The sequence below is a fragment of the Saimiri boliviensis genome, chromosome 8, assembly GCF_048565385.1.
Source record: "Saimiri boliviensis isolate mSaiBol1 chromosome 8, mSaiBol1.pri, whole genome shotgun sequence".
NCBI lineage: Eukaryota > Metazoa > Chordata > Mammalia > Primates > Cebidae > Saimiri > Saimiri boliviensis.
This window is the reverse complement of record NC_133456.1, coordinates 10,268,075-10,293,891: the sequence shown is the minus strand read 5'-3', so window position 1 is coordinate 10,293,891 and position 25,817 is coordinate 10,268,075. Positions and strand designations below refer to the sequence as shown.

The following is a 25,817-nucleotide window of genomic DNA, read 5'->3' as shown; positions in this document are numbered from 1 at the left end:
CCTGCCTCAGCCTCCCAAGTAGCTGCGATTACAGGCACCCGCCACCACATCCAGTTAATTTTTGTATTTTTAGTAGATTTTTATATTTTTAATACAGACCATGTTGGCCAGGCCAGTCTCGAACTCCTGACCTTAGGTGAGCCACCTGCCTCAGCCTCCCTAAGTGCTGAGATTACAGGCATGAGCTGCCGCAGCCAGCCTGTTGTTTTTACAGTAACTCATAAATGTCACTCCACTAAGACATTGGAAAAGTGCCTAAACACTAACGTTGATGCCACAGAAATGGTAAAAACTAAATAAAGCTCCCAGACTCCAATCCACCCAGTATTTTCCCAGTAGAAAAAAAACAGAACCCTTTCTAAACAATTTTATATTTTTAGAATGTAAAGACTAGACATTTATACTCCTTGCTTCTTTCATTAAAATGTATTCCTTCAACTATTCATTTTTTCTTATCCAAAAGTCATTCTGCAAATGTGATCTTTTCAAGAGGCTGTCCCCAACCTAATCCCAACCCCACAGACCTGTATAGATGAGACTTACTCTTTCCATGGCATCCTGATTGTAGGATAGGTAATACAAACACATAGATACACCGGTTGCAGCCATAGAAGGACGAGGAATTTCCAGTAATTTCTGTACTCCATCATGCGCCACAAATTCTGTGGCAAATTTGTTATGGAGCAGGAGAGATGCTAGGTGCTAAAAAATGAGAACAAAAATCACCACAAAATAATCTAGAAAATTAATAAAATCCCTTGACTTAATATTCAGTTAAGTTGTTAAATACAAAAGTCCTCTAAGGAAACCAACCCCTCAAAAAAGAAAACCCAATATTATTTAAAGCAAACAAAAAGATTAAGATTCCTTAACATTCCTCTTTTCCTTCTTAACACCATGGATTCTTTTTTTTTTTTTTTTTTTTTTTGAGACGGAATTTCACTCTTGTTGCCTAGGCTGGAGTCCAGTGGGGAGACCTCAGTTCACTGCAACATCCGCCTCCTGGGTGCAAGTGATCCTCCTACCTCAGCCTCCTGAGTAGCTGGAATTACAGGTGCCTGCCACCACCCCCAGCTAATTTTTGTATTTTTTAGTAGAGACAGAGTTTTACCATGTTGGCCAGGCTGGTCTCGAACTCCTGACCTCAGGTCATCCACCCACCTCGGCCTCCCAAAGTGCTGGGATTACAAGCGTGAGCCACCATGCTCAGCCTGATTTTATTTTTTATAAAGGTGAGAAATGTTGCTGTAAGGGTGGGTGGGGTGCCTCACGCTTGTAATCCTTGTACTTTGAGAGGCCAAGGTGAAAAGACCGCTGGAAACCAGAAGTTCAGGGCCAGCCTGGGCAACACAGCACAACCCCATCTCTACAAAAAAATTTAAAAGTTAACCAGATGCAGTGGCGCGTGCCTGTAGTCCCAGTTACCACAGGGAGGCATTGGTAAGAGGATCGCTTGAACCAGGGAGTTCAAAGCTGTAGTGAGCTAGAATCAATTGGGAGGCACTCCTACTACATGGAGGCAGTGGTAAGAGGATCGCTTGAGCCAGGGAGTTCAAGGCTGTAGTGAGCTAGAATCAACTGCAATGCTGCACTCCAGCCCGGGTGACAAAGTCAGACCCTGCAAGTCAATCAATCAATCAGTAACCCTACAACCATTTTACAATTACATATTTAGATTGGTGCAAAAGAAACTGCAGTTTTTGCCACTGAAAGCAACAGTAAACACCATAATTACTTTTATATCAACTTAATAGCTTCCCTAAAGGACTTTTGCAAACCTTGCCATTTTAATCCTTTTAATATAAACAGCTCTATGTCTTAACGTTTGCTCACTCACTGACTCATCAACTAATGAAGTCCCAAAATCTGCTTTCCTTTAAATTGCTCAATATATCCCCAAAAGAACAATCTTGAGCAAATCATCGAAACAAGCATATTTTTAGAATTAATCACATGCATTTTAAATAGACGGCTTAAAGTGTTTTTTATCTTTTAAGGTTAACTTCCTGTTCAATTCCCACTAGCCTCTCTAGGTGGACAAGGTTACAGGCCAGGGAGTATAATGCAAGCAGCAGGCTGCTTGATGTCTCTGAACTTAGGGCAACATCGGCAGGGCCTTGGGAAAACTAGAGCTCCCCCTCCTGTTTCCCATGCCAAGGTGTCTTCCAGGTACCAACACATAGATTGGTAATTACATGATTTGATATCTGCACAAACCTCACCAAGGTCAATGGAAAAACAGGGATGTGCCCTCTTCAGAAGTTCTCTCAACGAGCAGGCTCAGGCTAACCCATATATAGAATTCAAATCCCTTCTATCACTGCCCTATTGTTTGTTTGTTACACAATACTCTATCGCACTTCTACCCAATCCTTCCCTCAAGACACAGCTAAACTGTGACACCCATTATAATTCTCCACACTAAAACCTAAAAACAGAAACTGCCCAATCCGTTCTTCCACTGCATCCTGTTCAAAACCAGAAATTGCAACTGAAAGCAATATTGATGCGTCACTGGAGACAACTTTTACCTCCAGCTTCATCCCACTGTGCAAAGTATAACCATGTGTTTACACACTTTGTATACACACATGCCAAATCCCACATGTAGAGACATGATACTCTAATTATGTCTGACCGCCCCCAAACTTAAAATTTCTGAAAGTTGAAGGGCAAATTTCCTCATTTCTACTCCATTTCAAAATACTTTGGAACTATACTTGCCAATGCAATAGTCACTAGCCACATGTGGCTAATTAAAATTAAGTAAGATTAAAAATTCAGTGCCTGAGTGGCACTAGCTACATTTCAAATGCTCAAAAATCATATATGGCTAGTTGCCTCAGTATTGAACAGCACAGATATAAATTATTTTCATCATCATAGAAAGTTTTATTGGACAGCATAACTCTGGAATATCAATAATGAAATTCTGACTTTAAGACTTAATGAAAGTATCATCTCTGCTATGAGGCATTTTCTGGAAATTGCCATCTCTCAGGAAGAGCAGACCACTCCCTTCTTTGTGACCCCACACTTTTATCTCAACATCTGTAATATTTACAAGGATTATAGGCCGGGCTTGGTGGCTCACACCTGTAATTCTAACACTTGGGAAACCGAGGCGGATGGATCACCAGAGTTCCAGACCAGCCTGGCCAACATGGTACAACCCAATATCTACTAATAATACAAAATTTAGCCGGGCATGGTGGTGCATGCCTGTAATCCCAGCTACTCGGGAGGCTGAGACAGAAGAATTGCTTGAATCCAGGAGGCAGAGTTTACAGTGAACTGAGATTGTACCACTGCACTCCAGCCTGGATGACAAGAGCGAAACCGACTCCAAAAAGAAAAAAAAAAAATTATGGGTTTATATGTCTGTCTCTCTTAACCAAACCATAAAGGGTAAAGACCTGATTTATTTATTCATTGGCTTCTTTGTATCCCTCGCACCTGAACCTTATATCTGGCCCATAAAGAGCAGTCAATAAATGTTCAGCAAAGTTGCCAAGTGGCAGTTAAATAAGCAGTTCAGCAAAGGGAAAATAAACTAGAGGATGATTAAAGAAAAAAACAAGGCCGGGCGTGGTGGCTCACACCTGTAATCCCAGCACTTTGAGAGGCTGAGGTGGGTGGATCAAAAGGTCAAGAGATTGAGACCATCCTGGCCAAAATGGTAAAACCCCATCTCTACTAAAAATACAAAAATTAGCCAGGCATGGCAGTGTGTGCCTGTAGTCCCAGCTACTCAGGAGGCTGAGGCAGGAGAATCCCCTGAACCTGGGAGGTAGAGGCTGCAGCGAGCCAAGATCATGCCACTGTACTCCAGCCTGGAGACAGAGTAAGACTCTGTCTCCAAAAAAAAGAGAGAGCGAGAGCAAGAGCGAGAGCGAGAGAGAAAGAGAGAGAGAGAGTTGTGTCAAGATCACCAATGGGCACATCACAAAAGTTTGATCCAACCTTAGTCCCAGAGTCTTCACAAATGCTCACTGAAGAAAATTCCCAGGATGATTCAGGGGCCTCTCAAAACTTCTGCTTCGAGATGTTGATAAAGAACTTTAGTAACTTGACTAACAACCCTAGTACCAAATTTCCCTTCCCATCTACCAGAAGGTTCACCCCAACAACAGTATACAGGAGCAACGATCCTCAGGGAAATCAGAGATGACTTGCTCTACATGAAAGGGGTAAGAACATTGCTGCCTATGTAGAAAGAAAAGGATGGCAAAATCGAGATACATGTTACTTGGCAGAGTTCCTAGAATTAAAAGAGAACTAACAAACACTGGGCTTAAGGGAGTTCAGAACGAATCAAGAAGTGGACCATTCAGATGTCGCTGTAGTTTCTACATGTATAACCAATAGGATCCTTCTGAGAATGCTAGAATAGGGAATTATGACATTAGCCACTTCAGCCATAAACCTTTTTCTTGTACTTTTCTTTCTTGCTGGTAATTTTATATAGCAGGTTGAAAAAGCTACCCTATGCTTGGATAGACGGTATATCAATAATTTTGATAATGAGTTCTAGGATGTATTTTTCTTCTTGTATCTTTTCCTTCCTACCATGATACTAATAATTTACAAAGGATCTGTGTAGTTTGAATGTACTTGAATAACTTCAGCATACTTTAGCTCTATTTGCTTTGACCCAAAGAAGCACCAAGAGGACAAAAGTATTCCCATGTGTTTTAGAAGCCTAAAGTCAGTGAGATGAAACCCAACATTAAGAATTTGAAGCAAAGTCACTTGGGAAAGAATGTAAAGAGCATTGGATAGTTTGGCTACAGCATATATTCTGGCTTTCAAAAAATTTGGACTGCAGTAAGAGGAAACTCTGTGCTATTTTTACAATTTTCAGTACAAATAAAGGTATGTATAGAGGAATAGTAAAGTTGACATATCAGTCCCTTTAAAAAAAAAAAAGAAAGAAAAGAAAGAAAGAGCCAGGTGTGGTGGCTCACGACTGTAATCCCAGCACTTTGGGAGGCTGAGGCAAGCAGATCACTTGAGGTCAGGAGTTCAAGACCAGCCTAGCCAACATGGTGAAACCCCATCTCCAGAAAAAAATACTAAAATCAGCAGGGTGTGATGGCACATGTCTATAATCTCAGCTATTCAAGAGGCTGAGGCAGGAGAATTACTTAAAACCAGAAGGCAGAGGTTGCAGAAAGCCAAGATTACTCCACTGCACTCCAGCCTGGGTGACAGAGTGAGACTTCCTCTCAAAAAAAAAAAAAAAACCAAACAAATCGCTAGGCGTGGTGGCTCACGCCTGTAATCCCAGCACTTTGGGAGGCCGAGGCAGGCAGATCACCTGAGGTCAGGAGTTCTAGAACAGCTTGGCAAACATGGTGAAACCCCACCTCTACCAAAAATACAAAAATTAGCTGTAGTGGCTCGTGCTTGTAGTCCCAGCTACTTGGAAGCTGAGACAGGAAAACTGCTTAAACCCAGGAGGCAGAGGTTGCAGTGAGCGAAGGTAACGCCACTGCACTCCAGCCTGGGTCACAGAGACTCCATCTCAAAAAAAAAAGAGCAAGAAGACCTCAAACTCAGTAAAAGGAGATTATTTTCTAGGTTGCAAGGGAGCTGAACATGGAAGGGCAAGTAAGACTAACTCACAAGGTCCCCAGTTACCCATGATGACTAAGCTGATCTAAAAGAAGAGAGTTGAATGAATAACAATGTGGCTACCACACAGTTCTCCTGAACAGGTACTACTGAGAGATGAGGTCATTAAAATTACTTTTTTAAAAAATATATAATGGGGCTGGGCACGGTTGCTCGCCATCTGTAATCATAGCATTTTGGGAGGGTGGCAGATGGAGAGCCTGAGCCCAGGAGTTTGAGATCGGCTTGGGCAACATAGGGAAACCCACTCTCTATCAAAAATACAAAAAATTAGCTGGGCAAGGTGGTGCACATGTGTGGTCCCCGCTACTCAGGACGCTGAGGGAGGAGGATTTTGAGCCTGGGAGGTGAAGGTTGCAGTGAGCCAAGATCACACCACTGCACTGCAGCCTGGTGACAGAGTAAGACTCTGTTCTCAAAAAATAAAAAATACTTTGGGAGGCCGAGGCGGGTGGATCACGAGGTCGACAGATCGAGACCATTCTGGTCAACATGGTGAAACCCCGTCTCTACTAAAAATAAAAATAAAAAAATTAGCTGAGCATGGTGGTGCGTGCCTGTAATCCCAGCTACTCAGGAGGCTGAGGAAGGAGAATTGCCTGAACCCAGGAGGCGGAGGTTGCGGTGAGGTGAGATCGCGCCATTGCACTCCAGCCTGGGCAACAAAGGCGAAACTCCGTCTCAAAAAAAAAATAAAAAATAAAAAATAAAATAAAAATAAAAAATAAAAAATAACAATAAAATGTATAACCCAAACAATATTGTTGCAGTCCAGTCACTACACTAAAAAAAAAAAAAAAAAAAAAAAAGAAGAAGAAGAAGAAAGAAAACACAAATACTGTAACAATCCTGGAATCCTGGAAACCCAAAAAAAAGTAATATTCAGTCTCACTTATAACAAAGTAACTTATCTTTGTGTTCCATTCAAATCTTGGTTAATTTTATACCTGTTATAGGTTCATCCTAAAATTTTACTTGTTACATATTCACTCATTCTTTTCTGACTTTTTCATGCCCAGGATTTCACTGAAAGTTTGGCATGGTTATGCTTTAACCGTAGTTTCATTTAAAAATTAAACTTCAGCCCAGCAGGGTAACTTCGGTTTTTCATGAAAATCCTTATTTCCATGGTTCAAGAAACAAATATTAACGGAATTCATTCACTTACCAAGTGACTACTATTTGTTGATTGCTTACCATGTATCAGTCCCTGTTCTAAGCAGTGGAAATTCAAAGAAAATAACCTCAAAATTATGATAAAATGTTCACTGCAGTGTCCTTTGTAACAAAAAAAAAAAAAATGGAAACAGCATAGATATCTCACAAAACTAAAGAAAATTATAGAGCATCTAATTTGTACAGAATAACTATATAGCCACATGTAAACATTCTTAGGATACAACTGAAGTTTAATTGTTAAAGTCTAGCTAACAATTATTTTCAAAGCAACTGTGTCTATTAATAAAGCTTAGAATGAAGCACAAAAATAAAAGGTTATTTCATTGTGAGATTGTGAATATTATTTTCTTTTGGGTTTCCAGAATTGCTATAATATTGTTCATACTATACATTTTTTAAAAAAGTAATCTTAGGCCAGGCTGGTGGCTCAAGCCTGTAATCCCAGTACTTTGGGAGGCTGAGGCGGGCGGATCACGGGGTCAGGAGTTTGAGACCAGCCTGACCAACAAGGTGAAACCCTGTCTTTATTCAAAATACAAAAATTAGCTGGGTGTGGTGGCATGTACCTGCAATCCCAGCTACTCAGGAGGCTGAGGCAAGAGAATCGCTTGAATCTGGAGGGGCAGAGGTTGCAGTGAGTCAACACTGTACCACAGGCTGGGTGACAGCGAGACTCCGTCTCAAAAAAATAAAAAAAAGTAATCTTGATGACCTCATCTCTCAGTACTTACCTGTTGAGAAGAACTGTATGATAGCTATATTGTTATTCATTCAATTCTCTCCATTCAGATCAGCTTAGACATCTTGAAAAAATGTGGACCTTGTGAATTAGACTTACTTGCCCTTCTACGTTTAGCCTCTTTTCAATCTTGGAAATCATTTTCCTTTAGTGAGTTTGAGTCTGCTTGTTTTTTTTTTTTTTTTTTTTTTTTCAGAGACAGGGTCTCGCCCTGTCACTCAGTGACAGAGTGAGATTCTGTCTTAAAAAAATTAATTTAAAAAAAAAAGTTTTTAAAAATTGCCCAGTGACCTAATACTTATTTGTAAGTACTTTACCTTCAGTGCCTCAAATGTAAGCAGGACATCATTAGTTTGCTTCAGGTCAATATAGAACATCATTAGCTCCCGTGATCCATGTCGCATGAATATGGGAAGTAGCTGAAATGAAGACCAAATACAAGTCTTAAATTTTGGCTTTATTTTCAAGCATTTCCTATTCCACTCTTTGAGGATAGAAGCCTAAAGAAAAGAAACACCTCTTCCTCCCTCCCTATGAAGATAAATGCATAAATGCACTTTAATCGAACAGATCATATCAGGAATGACCTGCATAAGACTTTCCAGTTTCATGCAAAGCCTTGTTTGTAGCAGCGTCAGAATATATCATTGAATAAAATGCTCCCATAAAATACCAATATTTCCTACGTGTGAATGGTACTCTTCCCAATGAGCTTACCTCCTGATATTCTCCTAGAGGGGTCAAATATTGGAGAATGAGTCGCTGCTCGATAGCAGGAGTCATAGGATAAAGGGTATAATTGGTGCCAATCACCCAGGGGGACATTTCTGACCAGCTGCTATTTGACAGCTCAACAAACATGCGATCTGGATCAGAAGATGAGAAACCCAACTTTTGCTTGGCTTTCCTAAAGCTCTCTCTGTCACCCTGTTTGGCTGATTTGTTTTTCTTTAAACATGCATCCTCAGGTTTGGTTGTTGAGTTCACTCTGCTACTGGTCTTGTGGCCTGAATCAAGATGAAATGAGATCTCCATGTCTCCAGAAGGTTCCTCTTGGTCTCCATCCACTACATCTACAGCCATGTCTCCATAGTCCATATCCACAGCTTCCTCATCCAGAGGCAAAAGGGGTTCAGAAGAGAGCTTCCGTGGACTGGGACGCTTGTTTTCCTGCCGCAAAGCCACTTCCTGTAGCTGGAGCTCCCTCAGTCTTTGAAGCACTATTGCTACCTATCAACAGATAATTGAAGTAAAAGGGGGTACCTCTTTATTAAGGATTAAATAATCCTTAGCAATTCTTATTTCCACATAAGAACTGGAGACTCATGCCCACCGCCTGGTAACAGCAACAATTTGATATATATGTTGCTTTGAGTCCTATAACTTGATGAAATAAGTAACAGCTAAATATTGTTTCCCATAAAATTTTCCAGTGAACCCTAACCAGAAGATTTGCACATAAAATATATCATTGACAACTGATCTGTCTGGGTGAAGTTGAGCTGGACCATCACACCTGAAGAGGCAGAAATTAGATATATTCATGATTATTCTAAAGTATCTTTGAAAATCAAACATGAAAGTTTCTCCAACTTTTATCTATTCTAGGTCATATTCCATTAGATATTGCCATCTATATTATACATAACTATATTATCACTTTTCAAGATTTTTTGGTTTTTTTTTTTTTAACTTCTGAATTACTTATTTTTTGGGCCAACCCTATAAAGTGGTACTGTGCTTCATTTTAAAAAGAGAGGGATTATGTGTATACTCTAGTTGAATTCCATTTTTTTAAATTAGAATAGTGGATAGATAAAAAGGAAGCGTTGGCCGGGCGTGGTGGCTCAAGCCTGTAATCCCAGCACTTTGGGAGGCCGAGGTGGGTGGATCACGAGGTCAAGAGATCGAGACTATCCTGGTCAACATGGCGAAACCCCGTCTCTACTAAAAATATAAAAAAAAAAAATTAGCTGGGTATGGTGGCGCATGCCTGTAGTCCCAGCTACTTGGGAGGATGAGGCAGGAGAATTGCCTGAACCTGGGAGGCGGAGGTTGCAGTGAGCCGAGACCGCGCCATTGCACTCCAGCCTGGGTAACAAGAGCGAAACTCCGTCTCAAAAAAAAAAAAAAAAAGAAAAAGGAAGGGCACCTGGAAGCCGTCGTTATCCCTGGCAAACTAACACAGGAATAAAAAAACTAAACGCCATACGTTCTCACTTATAAGTGGGAAATGAATGATGAGAACACATGGACACATAAGGAGGAACAACACACCCTGGCGGGGTGGGGGGGTGGGGGTGGCAGGAAGAACATCAGGAAGAATAGCTAATTGATGCTGGGCCTAATACTTAGGTGATGGGTTGATCTATGTAGCAAATCACCATGGCACATGTTTATCTATGTAATAAACCTGCACATTCTGCACAGGTACTCCCAGAACTTAAAATAAAAGCTGATGGGGTGGGGGGGGGAAGGAAGGGCAGATGGATGGATATTATAAATGTTCACAACCAATTTAGTGATGTATATATGTAACTATTCACTGTAAAATGCTTTCGATTTTGCTACATGTTTGAAAATTTTCATAACACAAATGCTAGAAAGGGAAACAGGGAATGTTATTATTCTTTCTTGGTAGACAATGTCATCATTCTTGACAAGATTAAAACTAGCTAGTTTTGGCCAGGGTGTGGTGGCTCACACCTGTAATCTCAGCACTTTGGGAGGCCTAGGTAGGCAGATCACAAGGTCAGGAGTTTGAGACCAGTCTGACCAACATGGTGAAACCGCATCCCTACTAAAAATACAAAAGTTAGCCAGGAAGTGGTGGCACATGCCTATAATCTCAGCTACTCAGGAGGCTGAGGACAGGAAAACTGCCTGAACCCAGGAGGCAGAGGTTACAATGAGCCAAGATCACGCCACTGCACTCCAGCCTTGGTGACAGAGCGAGACTCTGTCTCAAATTTTAAAAAGTAGCTATTTTTAGGCTGGGCGCGGTGGCTCAAGCCTGTAATCCCAGCACTCTGGGAGGCCGAGGCGGGTGGATCACGAGGTCAAGAGATAGAGACCATCCTGGTCAACATGGTGAAACCCCGTCTCTACTAAAAATACAAAAAATTAGCTGGGCGTGGTGGCGCATGCCTGTAATCCCAGCTACTCAGGAGGCTGAGGCAGGAGAATTGCCTGAACCCAGGAGGCGGAGGTTGCGGTGAACCGAGATCGTGCCATTGCACTCCAGCCTGGGTAACGAGAGCAAAACTCCGTCTCAAAAAAAAAAAAAAGTAGCTATTTTTAAAATAATTTTTTTAAAATTATGGAAACTAATCTTGAAATTACAGCCATGCTCCAGTACAAAGTAATCAATATGATCTACTCATTCAGATTCAGGTAACAAGAAAGAACTTGTGAATTCTCTCCCATCTTATACAAAAATTTATTCTAAAACTCTTAACACAGTCCTTACCAGCTGTGAATTTTCATCTCTGTAGTTGGCAGCAATGTCTTGATTTTCCATAGCACCTCCTAACAGACCAGTAGAATATGTCCTCAATGGTTGATCAGCCTCTTGGGCCCATTTGAAAAGATTTTCAACAATTCCTTCCTATAGTAAAAGAAATTAAATAGTACATTTTGGAAAAGGCCCACATTCATGATTAACAATATAAGCAAAGATTTCAGGCTAATAAAAAAAAAATTTAATATTTCTTTCTTTTTTTTTAAAGATGGGATTTCACCATGATGGCCAGGCTGTTCTTGAACTCCTGACCTCAGGTGATCCACCCACCTCAGCCTCCTAAAGTGTTAGGACTACAGGCATACAGGCATGAGCCACTGTGCCCGGCCTTTTTTTTTTTTTTTTTTTTTAGACAAAGTCTCTCGCTGTTGCCCAGAATGGAGTGCAGTGGTACAATCTTGGCTCACTGCAACCTCTGTCTCCCAGGTTCAAGCAATTCTCCCACCTCAGCCTTCCAAGTAGCTGGGACTATCGGCGTGTATCACCACAGCCAGCTAATTTTTGTATTTTTCAGTACATACGGGGTTTCACCATGTTGGCCAGGCTGGTCTTGAACTCCTCACTTCAAGTGATCCACCCATCTCAGCCTCCCAAAGTGCTGGGATTTCAGGCATAAGCAACCATGGCTGGCCCCCCAAATTATTTTTAATTACCTTTTATTATGAAATACAATACATATAAACATGCATGGTCCAAAGGACTTCAAAATCACCTATGTCCTACTACCCAGCTTAAGAAATAGAAACCTTTTGTCGGCCAAGCTTGATAAAAACAGAAAATAAAAATAAATGATACATTAGATTTTTTTTTTTACATTTTCCATATCACAAATTTTTTTTAAAAAATTTTAAAGAAACAGATGCAAATCAACAGGAAGTTTAAAAAAAGAGAAAATAAAAATAAATACATAAATAAAATAAAAATTAAAAAAAGAAAAAAGAAATAGAAACCTCCCATGTGTCCATCCTTATACCACCTACTGCAAGGCATTTTAAACACACTTAAATTTTAAGATTTTTCTTAAATAAACAAAAAATAAAAATAAAAAAAATAAAGATTTTTCTTGTTAAATTTTGTTAAGTGTTACATGCTTCTGAACTATATAAATTGTGACAGTGTATATACTTTGCTGCAAATTATATTTTACTCAATACATGTATTTTAGATTTGTTTATATTGCTGCATGTAGCACACTTAAAAAGCACTCAAAAAAGGCTGCAAATATTAATTTATTTCATCCTCATATCAACTCTCTATGATTGGACAGGTACTATATTTGCAGATGAGAAAAATGAGTCACAATGAGGTTAAGTAATGAACCAAAAGTTACAAAACTAGTTAGTGGCGGAGCTAGAATGTGAACCTCAACAGTATACCTACAAATACTCTTCACTGCCATACACTGCTATTTTATTGGCTTGACCAACAATGATGGTATAAACTATGTTTGTGCTAGCCAAGTACCTAACATATAAACCTAGGAATAGAACTCTTAGGTCATAGAGTATGTGCATGCTCAACTTTACTAGATGAGGCCAAACTTTTCCAAAGTGATTGCAACAATTCACATTTCCACCAATAGTGAATAAAAGTTCTCTTCCTTTTTCCATATCTTTGCCAACACTACCACTATCAGTCTGCAGAGTATAAAAATAGCATTTCATTTAATTTGAATTTGCTTGTTTATTAAATAAGTTCAGCATTTTTTCTTTTATGTGGTGACCATTCAGGCTTTTGCTTCTGTGAAGTACTCTTGCTTTGCCACTGTCTTTTGCTAAACACAAGCTCTTTAAATTATTAGTTTTTTTTTTTTTTTTTTTGAGATGGAGTCTTACTCTGTCACCCAGGCTGGAGTGCAGTTTCGCAATCTCGACTCACTGCAACCTCTGCCTCCCGGTTTCTCCTGCCTTGGCCTCCCTAGTAGCTGGGATTATAGGCCCACACCACCACGCCCAGCTAATTTTTGTATTTTTAGTAGAGGTGGGGTTTCACCATGTTAGCCATGCTGGTCTTGAACTCCTGACCTCAGGTGATCCACCTGCCTCTGCCTCCCAAAGTGCTGGGATTATAGAGGTGAGCAACTGGACCCAACCAAGTTCTTAATTTTTATATAGACATACTTAAGGCTGGGAGCAGTGGCTCCTACCTGTAATCCTAACACTTTGGGAGACCAATGCAGGAGGATCACTTGACGTCAGAGTTTGAGACCAGCCTAAGCAACACAGCAAGACCCTATCTCCACAAAAAATTTTTAAAAAATTAGCTAGCTGTGCTGGTGGATGCCTATAGTCCAAGCTACTTGGGAGGCTGAGGCAGGAAGATCACTTGAGCCCAAAAGTTCAAGGCTACAGTGAGCTAGGACTGCACCACTTCATTCCAGCCTAGAGTGACAAAGTGAGACCTTATCCCTAAAAAGAATAAAACTAAAAATAAATTTAAAAATTAATGAAAAAAAAAAAAGGCCTGGCCGGGCGCGGTGGCTCAAGCCTGTAATCCCAGCACTTTGGGAGGCCGAGGCGGGTGGATCACGAGGTCGAGAGATCAAGACCATCCTGGTCAACCTGGTGAAACCCCGTCTCTACTAAAAATACAAAAAATTAGCTGGGCATGGTGGCACGTGCCTGTAATCCCAGCTACTCAGGAGGCTGAGGCAGGAGAATTGCCTGAACCCAGGAGGCGGAGGTTGCGGTGAGCCGAGATTGCGCCATTGCACTCCAGCCTGGGTAACAAGAGTGAAACTCCGTCTCAAAAAAAAAAAAAAAAAAAAAAGGCCTGGCACGGTGGTTCATGTCTGTAATCCCACCACTTTAGGACACCAAGGCAGGCGGATCACCTGAGGTCAGGAGTTCGAAACCAGCCTGGCCAACATGGCAAAACCCCGTCTCAACTAAAAAAACAAAAATTAGCCAGCCACAATGGTAGGGGCCTGTAATTCCAGCTACTCAGGAGGCTGAGGCAAAAGAATCGCTTGACCCCAAGAGACGGAGGTTGCAGTGAGCCGAGAACGCACCACTGCACTCCATCCTGAGCAACAGAGTGCAACTCGATCTCAAAAAAAAAATAAAGTAAAAAATTTAAATTAAAATTAAAAAATATATATACTGGCCGGGCATGGCGGCTCACCCCTGTAATCCCAGCACTTTGGGAGGCCGAGTCCGGTGGATCTCCTGAGGTCAGGAGTTCAAGACCAGCCTGGTCAAACCCCATGTCTACCAAAAATACAAAATTTAGCTGGATGTGGTGCTATGTGCCTGTAATCCCAGCTACTCGGGAGGCTGAGGCAGAATTGCTTGAACCTAGGAGGCAGAGTTGCAGTGAGCCGACATCACATCACTGCACTCCAGCCTGGGCAACACAGCAAGATTCTGATTCAATTAAAAAAATAGTTCTAGGTTTACAGAATGACACTGAAGACATTTTCTACTATCTTCTGACCTCTATTGCCACTGTGCCAAAATTTGCTCTGTTTGACTAATTGCAGGGATTTTTTTAATTCTAATTAGCTTTAAGATCTTTTGTCTTTTCACTGCACTTCTGAATCTGAATGGTGATGTCTTTCACTAATTTGTAAAATCCTACTGTCATCTCTTTGAATGCTGTCATCTCTTTGAATATGCCTTTGTCCTTTCTCATCTCTCTATTCACTCCACCTGAAACTCTGTTTAGATATTCTGAACTTTGTAATTCTAGTCCATGTTTCAACTTCTTTTTCTGTTGCTTTTTTTCCCCTCAATCCTACAACAAAATAAACATTTTATATTTTTCATCTCGTTTCTAGAAGCTTCATTTTTTTTTTTTTTTTTTTTTTTTTTTTTTGAGACAGAGTTTCGCTCTTGTTACCCAGGCTGGAGTGCAATGGCGGGATCTCGGCTCACCGCAACCTCCGCCTCCTGGGTTCAGGCAATTCTCCTGCCTCAGCCTCCTGAGTAGCTGGGATTACAGGCACGTGCCACCATGCCCAGCTAACTTTTTTTGTATTTTTAGTAGAGACGGGGTTTCACCTTGTTGACCAGGATGGTCTCGATCTCTTGACCTCGTGATCCACCCGCCTCGGCCTCCCAAAGTGCTGGGATTACAGGCTTGAGCCACCGCGCCCGGCTCTAGAAGCTTCATTATTAGTTACCCATCAGATCTTCCAGTTCATTAACTGTATCTTCAGCTCTCTCTAAACTTCACTGTAACTCTTTTTTTTTAATTTATTTAATTTCCTTTTGTTTGTTTTTTGTTTTAGAGACAAAAAAGTCTCACTTTGTTTTTAGGTCTCACTTTGCTGCCCAGGCTGATCTTGAACTCCTGGCCTCAAAGGATCCTCCTGCCTTAGCCTCCTGAGCAGCTGGGAATACAAGTATGCATTCCTATACCCAGCTCATTTACTACGTTTTTAAATTCCATAACTATAAGTTTTGTTTTTTCATAATATTGAACTTTTCTTAAGAGTTCCGATTCCTTATTTTACATCCAGTAGTTTAACCTTTTTTTTCTTTGAAACAAAGTTTAGCTCTTGTTGTCCAGGCTAGAGTGCAATGGCATGATCTCGGTTCACTGCAATCTCTGCCTCCCAGGTTCAAGCAATTCTCCTGCCTCAACCTCCCGTGTAGCTGGGACTACAGTCATGCACCACCATGCCCAGTTAATTTTTTATTTTTAGTAGAGATGGGGTTTCTCCATGTTGGTCAGTCTGGTCTCAAACTCCCAACCTCAGGTAATCCGCCCATCTCAACCTCCCAAAGTGTTGGGATTACAAGCGTGAGCCACCACACCCAGCCAACCACTTTTAAGAGTATAATTCAGTAAGATTAAGTACATTCACAAGGTTGAATAATTAATACCGGTATAATACCTATTTTCGGAACTTCTGTATTATCCAAATTTTTTTTGGTGTGGGGGATGGAGTCTTACTCTGTCACCCAGACTGAAGTGCAGTGGCACGATCTTGGCTCACTGCATCCTCTGCCTCCTGGGTTCAAGTGATTCTTCTGCCTCAGTATCTCAAGTAGCTGGGACTACAGGCACGAGCCACCACACCCGGGTAATTTTTGTACTTTTAGTAGAGACAGGTTTTCACCATATTGGCCATGGCCAGGCTGGTCTCGAACTCCTGACCTTGTGATTCACCCACCTTAGCCTCCTAAAGCTGGGATTACAGCTGTGGGCCACCACATCCAGCACCCCTCATTTTCAATTATGATTAAGACAACCAGACAGAAGATCAATAAGGAAATAGAGGACTTGAACAATACTATAAGCCATTCAACCTAAAAGATGTACACAGAAAATTCCACCCAACAAGAGTAGATTACAGTCTTCTCCAGTACACATAGAACTTTTTCAGAGTAGATCGTAAGTTTTTTTTTTTTTTTCCAGAGTAGACCATATGTTAGGGCATAAGTCTTAATAAATTTAAAAAGACTGAAATCTCACAAAGAATCTATTCTAGTCACAGTGGAATGAAACTAGAAATCAACAATACCAGAAAACTAGAATATTCACAAATACGTGGAAATTAAACATCACTCTTGAATAATTAATGAGTCAAAAAAATCACAAGAGAAATTAGAAAGTCACTTAAGACAAATGAAAATGAAAACACAACCATCCCAAAACCTACAGAATGCAGCAAAGGCAGTGGTTAAAATGAAATTTATTTATTTATTTATTTATTTATTTATTGTTTCATTTTGAAATGGAGTTTTGCTCTTATTGCCCAGGCTGGAGTGCAATGGTGCAATCTCGGCTCACTGCAACCTCTGCCTCCTTGTTTCGAGTGATTCTCCTGCCTCAGCCTCCCAAGTAGCTGGAACTACAGGCACATACCACCACACCTGGCTAATTTTGCATTTTTAGTACAGATGGCGTTTTAACATGTTGCTCAGGCCGGTCTCAAACTCCTGACCTCAGATGGTCCACCCACCTCAGCCTCCCAAAGGACTGGGATTATAGATATGAGCCACTGTGCCCAACCAGAATAAAATTTATAGCTGCAAACACATGCAATTAAAAAAGAAGAAAGATCTCAAATCAAATTAGGAACTAGGCCTATGCCTTATGCCATATGCCACTAGAAAAAGACACTCAAAGCCAGCAAAAGTGAAGAAATAATGAAGATTATAGTAGAGATAAATGAAATAGAGAATAGAAAAATACAGAAAGTCAATGAAACTAAAAGTTCTTTGCCAAGATCAACAAAATTGACAAACTTTAAGCAAGACAGGTCAAGAATAAAAGAGGATTCAAATTACTAGAATCTTTCAATGAAGACACAAAAGAAAAAAATTAAAAAGAAATTACTAGAATCAGAAATGAAACAGCCCTCATTACTACCAACTTTATAGAAATAAAAAGATTTATAAGCGAATACCATGAACAACTGTACACCAACAAATTGGATAATCAAGATAAAAATGAACAAAACTGGCTCATAAAGAAACAGAAAAACTAAATAGGTCTGTAAGTAGTAAGGAAATTGAATCAATAATCAAAAACTCCCCAAAACAGGAAAACCCAGGACGAGATGACTTTACCAGTAAATTCTACAAAACATTTAAAGAATTAAAGCCAGGTATGGTGGCTTATGCCTGTAATCCCAACAATTTGAGAGGCTGAGGCAGGGGGATCACTTGAGGCTAGGAGTTCGAGATGAACCTAAGCAACAAAACCAGACCTATCTCTTTAAATAATTAAAAAATGAAGAATTAACACCAATCCTTCTCAAAACTCTTTCCAAAAATTGACTGGTAGGTAACACTCACTAACTCATTTTGTAATGCCAGCATTACCAAAGGTAAAGACAGTATGAGAAAAAAAAACAACATATCAATATTGCTTATGACTACAGTTATAAAAATCCTCAACAAAATACTAGGAATTCAGCAGCCTAATAAGGGGATTAAATATGATTAAATAAACTATATCTCAGGAATTCAAAGACAGTTCAACATACCACATGATCACTGCAACTTATACCAAAATAATGGTGACAAGTCAATATCTTACAATGAAAAAAACAATAAACTAGAAATAGAAGGAAACATCAACATAATAAAGGCCATTTATGAAAAACCCACAGCTAATATCATACTCAATAATCAAAGAATGAAAGATCAAGAAAAAGATATCCACTTTTTTCTTTTTTTTTTTTTTTTAAGAGACAAGGTCTCACTATGTTGCCCATACGGTCTCAAACTCCTGAGCACAAGCAATCTTCCCACCTCGGCCTCCCAAAGCACTGGGATTACAGGCATGAGCCACCACACCTGGTCAAGGTATCTACTTTTGCCACTTCTATTAAACATAGTACTGAAAGTTCTAGTGAGAGCAATTAAACATAAAAAAGGAAATTAAAGAAATCCAGATTAGAGAGCAAGAAGTAAGATTACTGCTGTTGGCAGCTGACATGATCTTATATGTATAAAACCCTAAAGCCCCCACACATCAAAAAAAACTGTCAGTTAAGAAACACATTCAGCAAAGGTATAGGATACAAAATCAACATACAAAAATCAGTTGCATTTCTACACACTAGCAATGAACAAAAGGAATTTTTTTTAGGCCAGGTGAAATGCGCACGCCTGTAATTCCAGCACTGTGGGAGGCCAAGGCAGGTAGATCACCTGAGGTCAGGGGTTTGAGACCAGCCTGGCTAACATGGTAAAACCCCATCTCTACCAAAAACACAAAAAAATTAGCCAGGCATGGTGGCAGGCATATATAATCCCAGCTGCTCGGGAGGCTGAGGCAGGAGAATTGTTTGAAAACGGGAGGTAGAGGTTGCAGTGAGCTGAGATCGTGCCATTGCACTCCAGCCTGGGCAGCAAGAGTGAGACTCCATGTTAAAAAAAAAAAATCTGGGCCGGGCACGGTGGCTCACGCCTGTAATCCCAGCACTTTGGGAGGCCGAGGCGGGTGGATCACGAGGTCAAGAGATCGAGACCATCCTGGTCAACATGGTGAAACCCCGTCTCTACTGAAAATACAAAAAATTAGCTGGGCATGGTGGCACGTGCCTGTAATCCCAGCTACTCAGGAGGCTGAGGCAGGAGAATTGCCTGAACCCAGGAGGCGGAGGTTGCGGTGAGCCGAGATTGTGCCATTGCACTCCAGCCTGGGTAACAAGAGCGAAACTCCGTCTCAAAAAAAAAAAAAAAAAAAAAAAATCTGCCAAGTGCGGTGGTTCATGCGCGTAATCCCAGCACTTTGGGAGGCCGAGGTGGGTGGATCACGAGGTCAAGAGATCGAGACCATCCTGGTCAAGATGGTGAAACCCCGTCTCTACTAAAAATACAAAAAATTAGCTGGGCATCGTGGCACGTGCCTGTAATCCCAGCTACTCAGGAGGCTGAGGCAGGAGAAATGCCTGAACCCAGCAGGTAGAGGTTGCGGTAAGCCGAGATCGCGCCATTGCACTCCAGCCTGGGTAACAAGAGCGAAACTCCATCTCAAAAAAAAGAAAAAAAACTATAATGTTAGATAAACCTTGTATACATAAATATATTGTCATAAATGTTATCATCCTGATTTTCAAAAACATCCATATTAAAGTTTTTTTACAAAGGTATAGATTCTTCTAGTCTCACACAGGGCTTCTTACCTGGAGATTTTAAAATCTAGTCTAAAAGCAATACTGCAAATGTTAATCACAAGGTCATTTTTTTCCAGACATTTTGTCACCCAGGCTGGAGTGAAGTGGCTCAATCTCAGCTCACTGCAACCTCTGCCACCCTGGTTCAAGTGATTCTCCTGCCTCAGCCTTCCAAGTAACTGGGATTACAGGCTCCTGCCACCGTGCCCAGCTAATTTTTGTATTTTTAGTAGAGACGGGGTTTCACCATCTTGGCCAGGCTGGTCTTGAACTCCTGACCTCATGATCCACCCACCTCGGCCTCCCAAAGTGCTAGGATTACAAGCATGAGCCACCATGCCCAGCCCACAATGTCATTCTTTAAAATACTTTATGTGACACAATTATTCTGTAATAAAAGTTAATATAAATTTTCTTAAAAGCTAAATAAGAATGTAGATCTTTCATCTGGGTCATATACTTAATTATAATAAAACTTCCAGGATGGATGTGGTGGCTCATTCATTCCTGTCATCCCAGCTCTTTAGGAGGCTAAACCAAGAGGATTGCTTGAGCCCAAGAGTTTAAGACCAGCCTGGACACATAGGAAGACCCCATTGCTATAAGAAATTTTTTTTTTTTTTTTTTTTTTTTTTGAGACAGAGTTTCACTCTTGTTACCCAGGCTGGAGTGCAATGGCACGATCTCGGCTCACCACAACCTCCGCCTCCTGGGTTCAGGCAATTCTCCTGCCTCAGCCTCCTGAGTAGCTGGGATTACAGGCACACACCATCATGCCCAGCTAATTTTTTGTATTTTTAGTAGAGACGGGGTTTCACCATGTTGACCAGGATGGTCTCGATCTCTTGACCTTGTGATCCACCCGCCTCGGCCTCCCAAAGTGCTGGGATTACAGGCTTGAGCCACCGCGCCCAGCCAAGAAATTTTTTAAAAATTAGCCGGGCATGGTGGCACTTGCCTGTAGTCCTAGCTACTTGGGAGGCTGAGGCAAAAGGATGGTTTGAGACCAGGAGGCGGCGCAATGAGCCGTGATTGCACCACTGCACTCCAGCCTGGGCAACAGAGTGAGATCTTGTCTCAAAAGAGAAGAAAAAAAAAAGATTTCTGGAGTGTTTAAGAAGGTTAAAACTTTAATAGCTTTAAAAATAGGCCAGGCCGGGCGCGGTGGCTCAAGCCTGTAATCCCAGCACTTTGGGAGGCCGAGGCGGGTGGATCATGAGGTCAAGAGTTCGAGACCATCCCGGTCAACATGGTGAAACCTCGTCTCTACTAAAAATACAAAAAATCAGCTGGGCATGGTGGCGTGTGCCTGTAATCCCAGCTACTCAGGAGGCTGAGGCAGGAGAATTGCCTGAACCCAGGAGGCGGAGGTTGCGGTGAGCCGAGATCGGGCCATTGCACTCCAGCCTGGGTAACAAGAGCGAAACTCCGTCTCAAAAAAAAAAAAAAAAAAAAAAAATAGGCCAGGCACAGTGGCTCATGCCTATAATCTCAGCACTTTGGGAGGCCAAGGCGGGTGGATCTCCTGAGGTCAGGAGTTCAAGATCAGCCTGGCCAACATGATGAAACCCCATCTCATTTTTAAGAAAAAATAAAAAATAAAGCAAATGACCATGCACGGTGGCTCATGCCTGTAATCACAGTACTTTGGAAGTCCAAGGCAAGCAGATCACAAGGTCAGGCATTCAAGACCAGACTGAATGGTGAAGCCCTATCTCTACTAAAAATACAAAAATTGGCCATGCAAGGTGTTGCGTGCCTGTAATCCCAGCTACTCAGGAGGCTGAGACAGGAGAATCGCTTGAACCTGGGTAGTGGAGGTTGAAGTGAGCCAAAACTGTGCCACTGCACTCTAGTCTGGGCGACACGGCAAGTCCATCTCAAAAAAAAAAAACAAAAAACAAAAAACAAAAAACAAAGCAAGCTATGGGGCATATCTAACTCACACAGCAGATTCTTACAGCTAAGAGACAAAATATTTACATTACTTCTAAAACTTGAGCAACTAATTTTTTTTTTCTTTCTGAGACAGGGTCTCACTCTTGTCAGGGCTGGAGTGCAGTAGCACAATCAGGGCTCATCGTAGCCTCTACTTTCTGAGTTGAAGTGATCCTCCTGCCTCAGCATTCCAAATATCTAGGACTACAGGGAGGAGCTACCATACCCAGCTAATGATTTATTTTTGTAGAGACATGGTCTCGCTATATTTCCAGGCTAAATTGCCAGTCTTGAACTCCCAGGCTCAAGCATCCTCCTGCCTTAGCCTCACAAACTCCTGGGATTACAGGCATGAGTCACCTCACCTGGCCCTAATTTTTCTTTTTTTTTTTTTTTAAAGATGGAGTCTCCCTCTGTCGCTCAGGCTAGAGTGTAGTGGCATGACCTAGCCTCATTGCAACTTCCACTTCTTGGGTTCAAGCAATTCTCATGCCCCAGCCTTCCAAGTAGCTGGGACTACAGGTGCACAGGACCACACCTGGCTAATTTTTTATTTTTTGTAGAGATGGGGTTTCGCCACGTTGGCCAGACTGGTCTCGAACTCCTGGCCTCAAGTGATCCACCCACCTCAGCCTCCCAAAGTGCTGGGATTACAGGAGTGAGCCACCACGCCCAGTCCCTAATTTTTGATAGTTGAAGTATACATGCATAGTCACTATCAAATTAACATTTGCTCGTCTTCCTAATAATTATTCTGATTTGAAATTATCATTTACGTTTGCTCACCCCTAAACTCCTACATGAATGTAAAGCTCTTATGTTGCTGACAAAATATTCCCAAACCCTACCCCAAAACACAGCACAAAAGAGGTGTTCGAATATTAGCTACGTGAATACTAAATACCACGAAGAATAGGAAAGGCTTTCTCAAATACAAAGCTCTTCACCACTGGAAAGAACACTCATCAAAAGTTAAGAGTTTGGCTGAGATCTGGCCGGGCGCGGTGGCTCAAGCCTGTAATCCCAGCACTTTGGGAGGCCGAGGCGGGTGGATCACGAGGTCGAGAGATCGAGACCGTCCTGGTCAACATGGTGAAACCCCGTCTCTACTAAAAATACTAAAAAAAAAATTAGCTGGGCATGGTGGCGCGTGCCTGTAATCCCACCCACTCAGGAGGCTGAGGCAGGAGAATTGCCTGAACCCAGGAGGCAGAGGTTGCGGTAAGCCGAGATCGCGCCATTGCACTCCAGCCTGGGTAACAAGAGGGAAACTCTGTCTAAAAAAAAAAAAAAAAAAAAAAAAAAGAGTTTGGCTGAGATCATAAATCCATTCCAGAAACACATGGGCTGAGTATGGTGGCTCACACTTATAATTCCAGCACTTTGGGAGGCCAAGGCAGGAAGATGGTTTTAGCCCAGAAGTTTTGAGACCAGCCTGGCAACACAGTGAGAGCTCTTCTCTACCAAAAAATTTAAAAATTAGCCGGGCATGGTGGCACATGCCTGTACTACCAGCTGCTCAAAAGGCTAAGGTGGAAGAACAGCTTGAGCCAGAGAGATCAAGGCTGCAGCCATGGTGATCTCACCGTTTAACTCCAGCTTGGACAACAGAGTGAGACCTCATCCAAAAAATAAACAAACCAACACAACATATTACCTTAAGATTTAGGCTGGGTGTGGTGGCTTATGCCTGTAATCCCAGCACTTTGGGAGGTCAAGGAGGGTGGATCACTTGGGTCAGTAGTTTGAGACCAGCCTAATCAACATGGTGAAACCCTGTCCTCTACTAAACGTACAAAAATTGGCCAGGCATGGTGGCACACACCTGTAATCCCAGCTAGTCAGGAGGCTGAGGCCTAAGAATTGCTTCAACCCAGGCAGAAGTTGCAGTGAGTTGAGACTGCACCAGTGTACTCCAGCCTGGGCAATGAGCGAGACTCATTCTAAAAAACAAAAAATAAAATAAAATTTTAAATACTGGCCAGGTGCAGTGGCTCACACCTGTAATCTCAGCACTTTGGGAGGCTGAGGTGGGTGGATAACCTGAGGTCAAGAGTTTGAGATCAACCTGACAAATGTGGTAAAACCCCGTCTCTACTAAAAATACAAAAATTAGCTGGGCAAAATGGTGGGCATCTATAATCCCAGCTACTTGAGAAGGTGAGGCAGAAGAATCACTTGAACCCGGGAGGCAAAGGTTGCAGTGAGCCGAGATTGTGCCATTGCACTCCAGCGTGGGTGACAAAGTGAGACTCCATCTCAAAAAAATAAATAAATACTATAGCACCCAAGCTACAAGTATTCATCAAAATTAACTATTGTTAAGTTTTTGTCTGGGCGCAGTGGCTCACACCTGTAATCCCAGCCATCTGAAATGCTTATGTAGGAGGATCGCTTGAGCCCAGGAGTTCAAGACCAGCCTGGGCAACACTACAAGATTCCATCTCAATTTAAAAAATAATAATAGGCCAGGAGCGATGGCTCAGGCCTATAATCCCAGCGCTTTGGGAGGCCACAGGAGGTGAATCAAGAGGTCAGGAGCTCAAGACCAGCCTGGCCAAGATGGTGAAACCCTGTCTCTACTAAAAATACAAAAATTAGCCAGGCGTGGTGTCGGGCACCTATAATCCCGACACCGTCAAGCTACTTGGGAGGCTGAAGCAGAGAATTGCTTGAACCTGGGAGGCACAGGTTGCAGTGAGCCAAGATAGTGCCCCACTGCACTCCAGCCTGGGCAACAGAGCAAGACTCTGTCTCAAAAAAATAAATAAATAATAATTACAATAAAAAATAAGTAACTTTATTAATGCCTGTCAGGATTTCTTAGATTTTTATGATATATATTACTATATGAATTACAACTATAACAATGATTTTAACCACAAAGACACATTAAATAGATCATAATTCAACTGCAAAATAAAGGTAAGACTTTTCCTTTCACTAAGTACCTTTTCTTGAAAGACAACAGCAGTTTCCAGCCCTGGCATGATGTCTAGTAGGAGTCTGCAAGCTGCAGTGTTTAAAGGGGGCTCTCGGCTTGTCATCACGTATGCATTTACCAGCTATAAAGAAAAAAAGAAATACTGTTCATCTAAAATTCAACCCAGTCAAATTAAGGACATCTAATAAAACTTGAACATATTCCCATTACTTTCTTTAAGGGTATGAAAGAAGACTGTAAGAAACTAATTAAACTTTTCCCAATTACACCTTTAATTATTATAAACATAAATTATGATCCTGCTGAGCCATGATGGTATCATACATAACTGCTTCTGCAGTTGTAAAGCCAAATCCCCCCAAAACAACTCAGCAATCATAGAAATTAAAGCTCAAAGGCTGGTGCCAGTAATGCACACTTGTAATCCCAGCACTTTGGGAGGCCAAGGCAGGAGGATCACTTGAGCTCAGGAGTTCGAAACCTGTGGAACGACATCATGAAATTCCATCTATACCAAAAATACAAATATTAGCCAAGCGTGGTGGAACATGCCTATAGTCCCAGCTACATGGGAGGCTGATGTGGGAAGATGGCCTGAACCCAGTGAAGCCAAGGCTGCAGTGAGCCCTAATCACCACTGCACTCCAGCCTGGGCAACAGTGAGACCCTGTCTCCAAAAAAGAAAAAAGCCACAAAGAAACCAATACCCTTCCATATTCACTTTATTTTTATTGATTGATTGATTTTTTTTTTTAGGACAGGATCTCACTCTGTCACTTAGGCTGGAGTGCAGTGGCACAAGCATGGCTCACTGCAGTCTCAACCTCCCAGTCTCAAGTGATCCTCCAGACTCAGCCTCCCAAGTAGCTGGGACCACAGGTGCACACCACCATGTCCAGCTAATTTTTAAACTTTTGGTAGAGACGGGTCTCACTATGTTGCCAAAGCTAGTCTGTAACTCCTGGCCTCAAGGGATCCTCCCACCTCAGCCTCCCAAAGTGCTAGGATTACAGACATGAGCCATCACATCTGGCCCCCACACCATTGCATATACACTTTTTTAAAAACATAAGCAGGGCAATATGAACTCCAGAATCTTGACAATGGTTAATGAAAAACAAATTTTATAATAAATTATATAATACATATATAATAATATGCATTAATAAAAGTCTTCATTTAGCACTTATTTAATATTTACTGAATCTCTAATATTAAGCAATACTATGTTCTGTGTTGGGCATATAACACTAAATAATTATGGACACAGTCCCACCATCCA

The 25,817-nt window shown here is 41.5% G+C and overlaps 1 protein-coding gene across 4 annotated transcripts in view; it reads right to left on the bottom strand.

Moving 5' to 3' along the window:
* Positions 1-25,817, bottom strand: part of DCAF1 (DDB1 and CUL4 associated factor 1) — an 86,505-nt gene that overhangs the window by 39,837 nt on the left and 20,851 nt on the right. For all 4 annotated transcript variants that reach the window (XM_039477183.2, XM_010347090.3, XM_074403775.1 and 1 more), the window contains 5 exons: positions 24,543-24,656; positions 11,025-11,162; positions 8,273-8,785; positions 7,873-7,974; positions 544-702 (listed from right to left, as the gene is read on the bottom strand). In XM_039477183.2, coding sequence (XP_039333117.1) covers positions 544-702; positions 7,873-7,974; positions 8,273-8,785; positions 11,025-11,162; positions 24,543-24,656 — 1,026 coding nt within the window. The remainder of the gene's footprint in view (positions 1-543; positions 703-7,872; positions 7,975-8,272; positions 8,786-11,024; positions 11,163-24,542; positions 24,657-25,817) is intronic.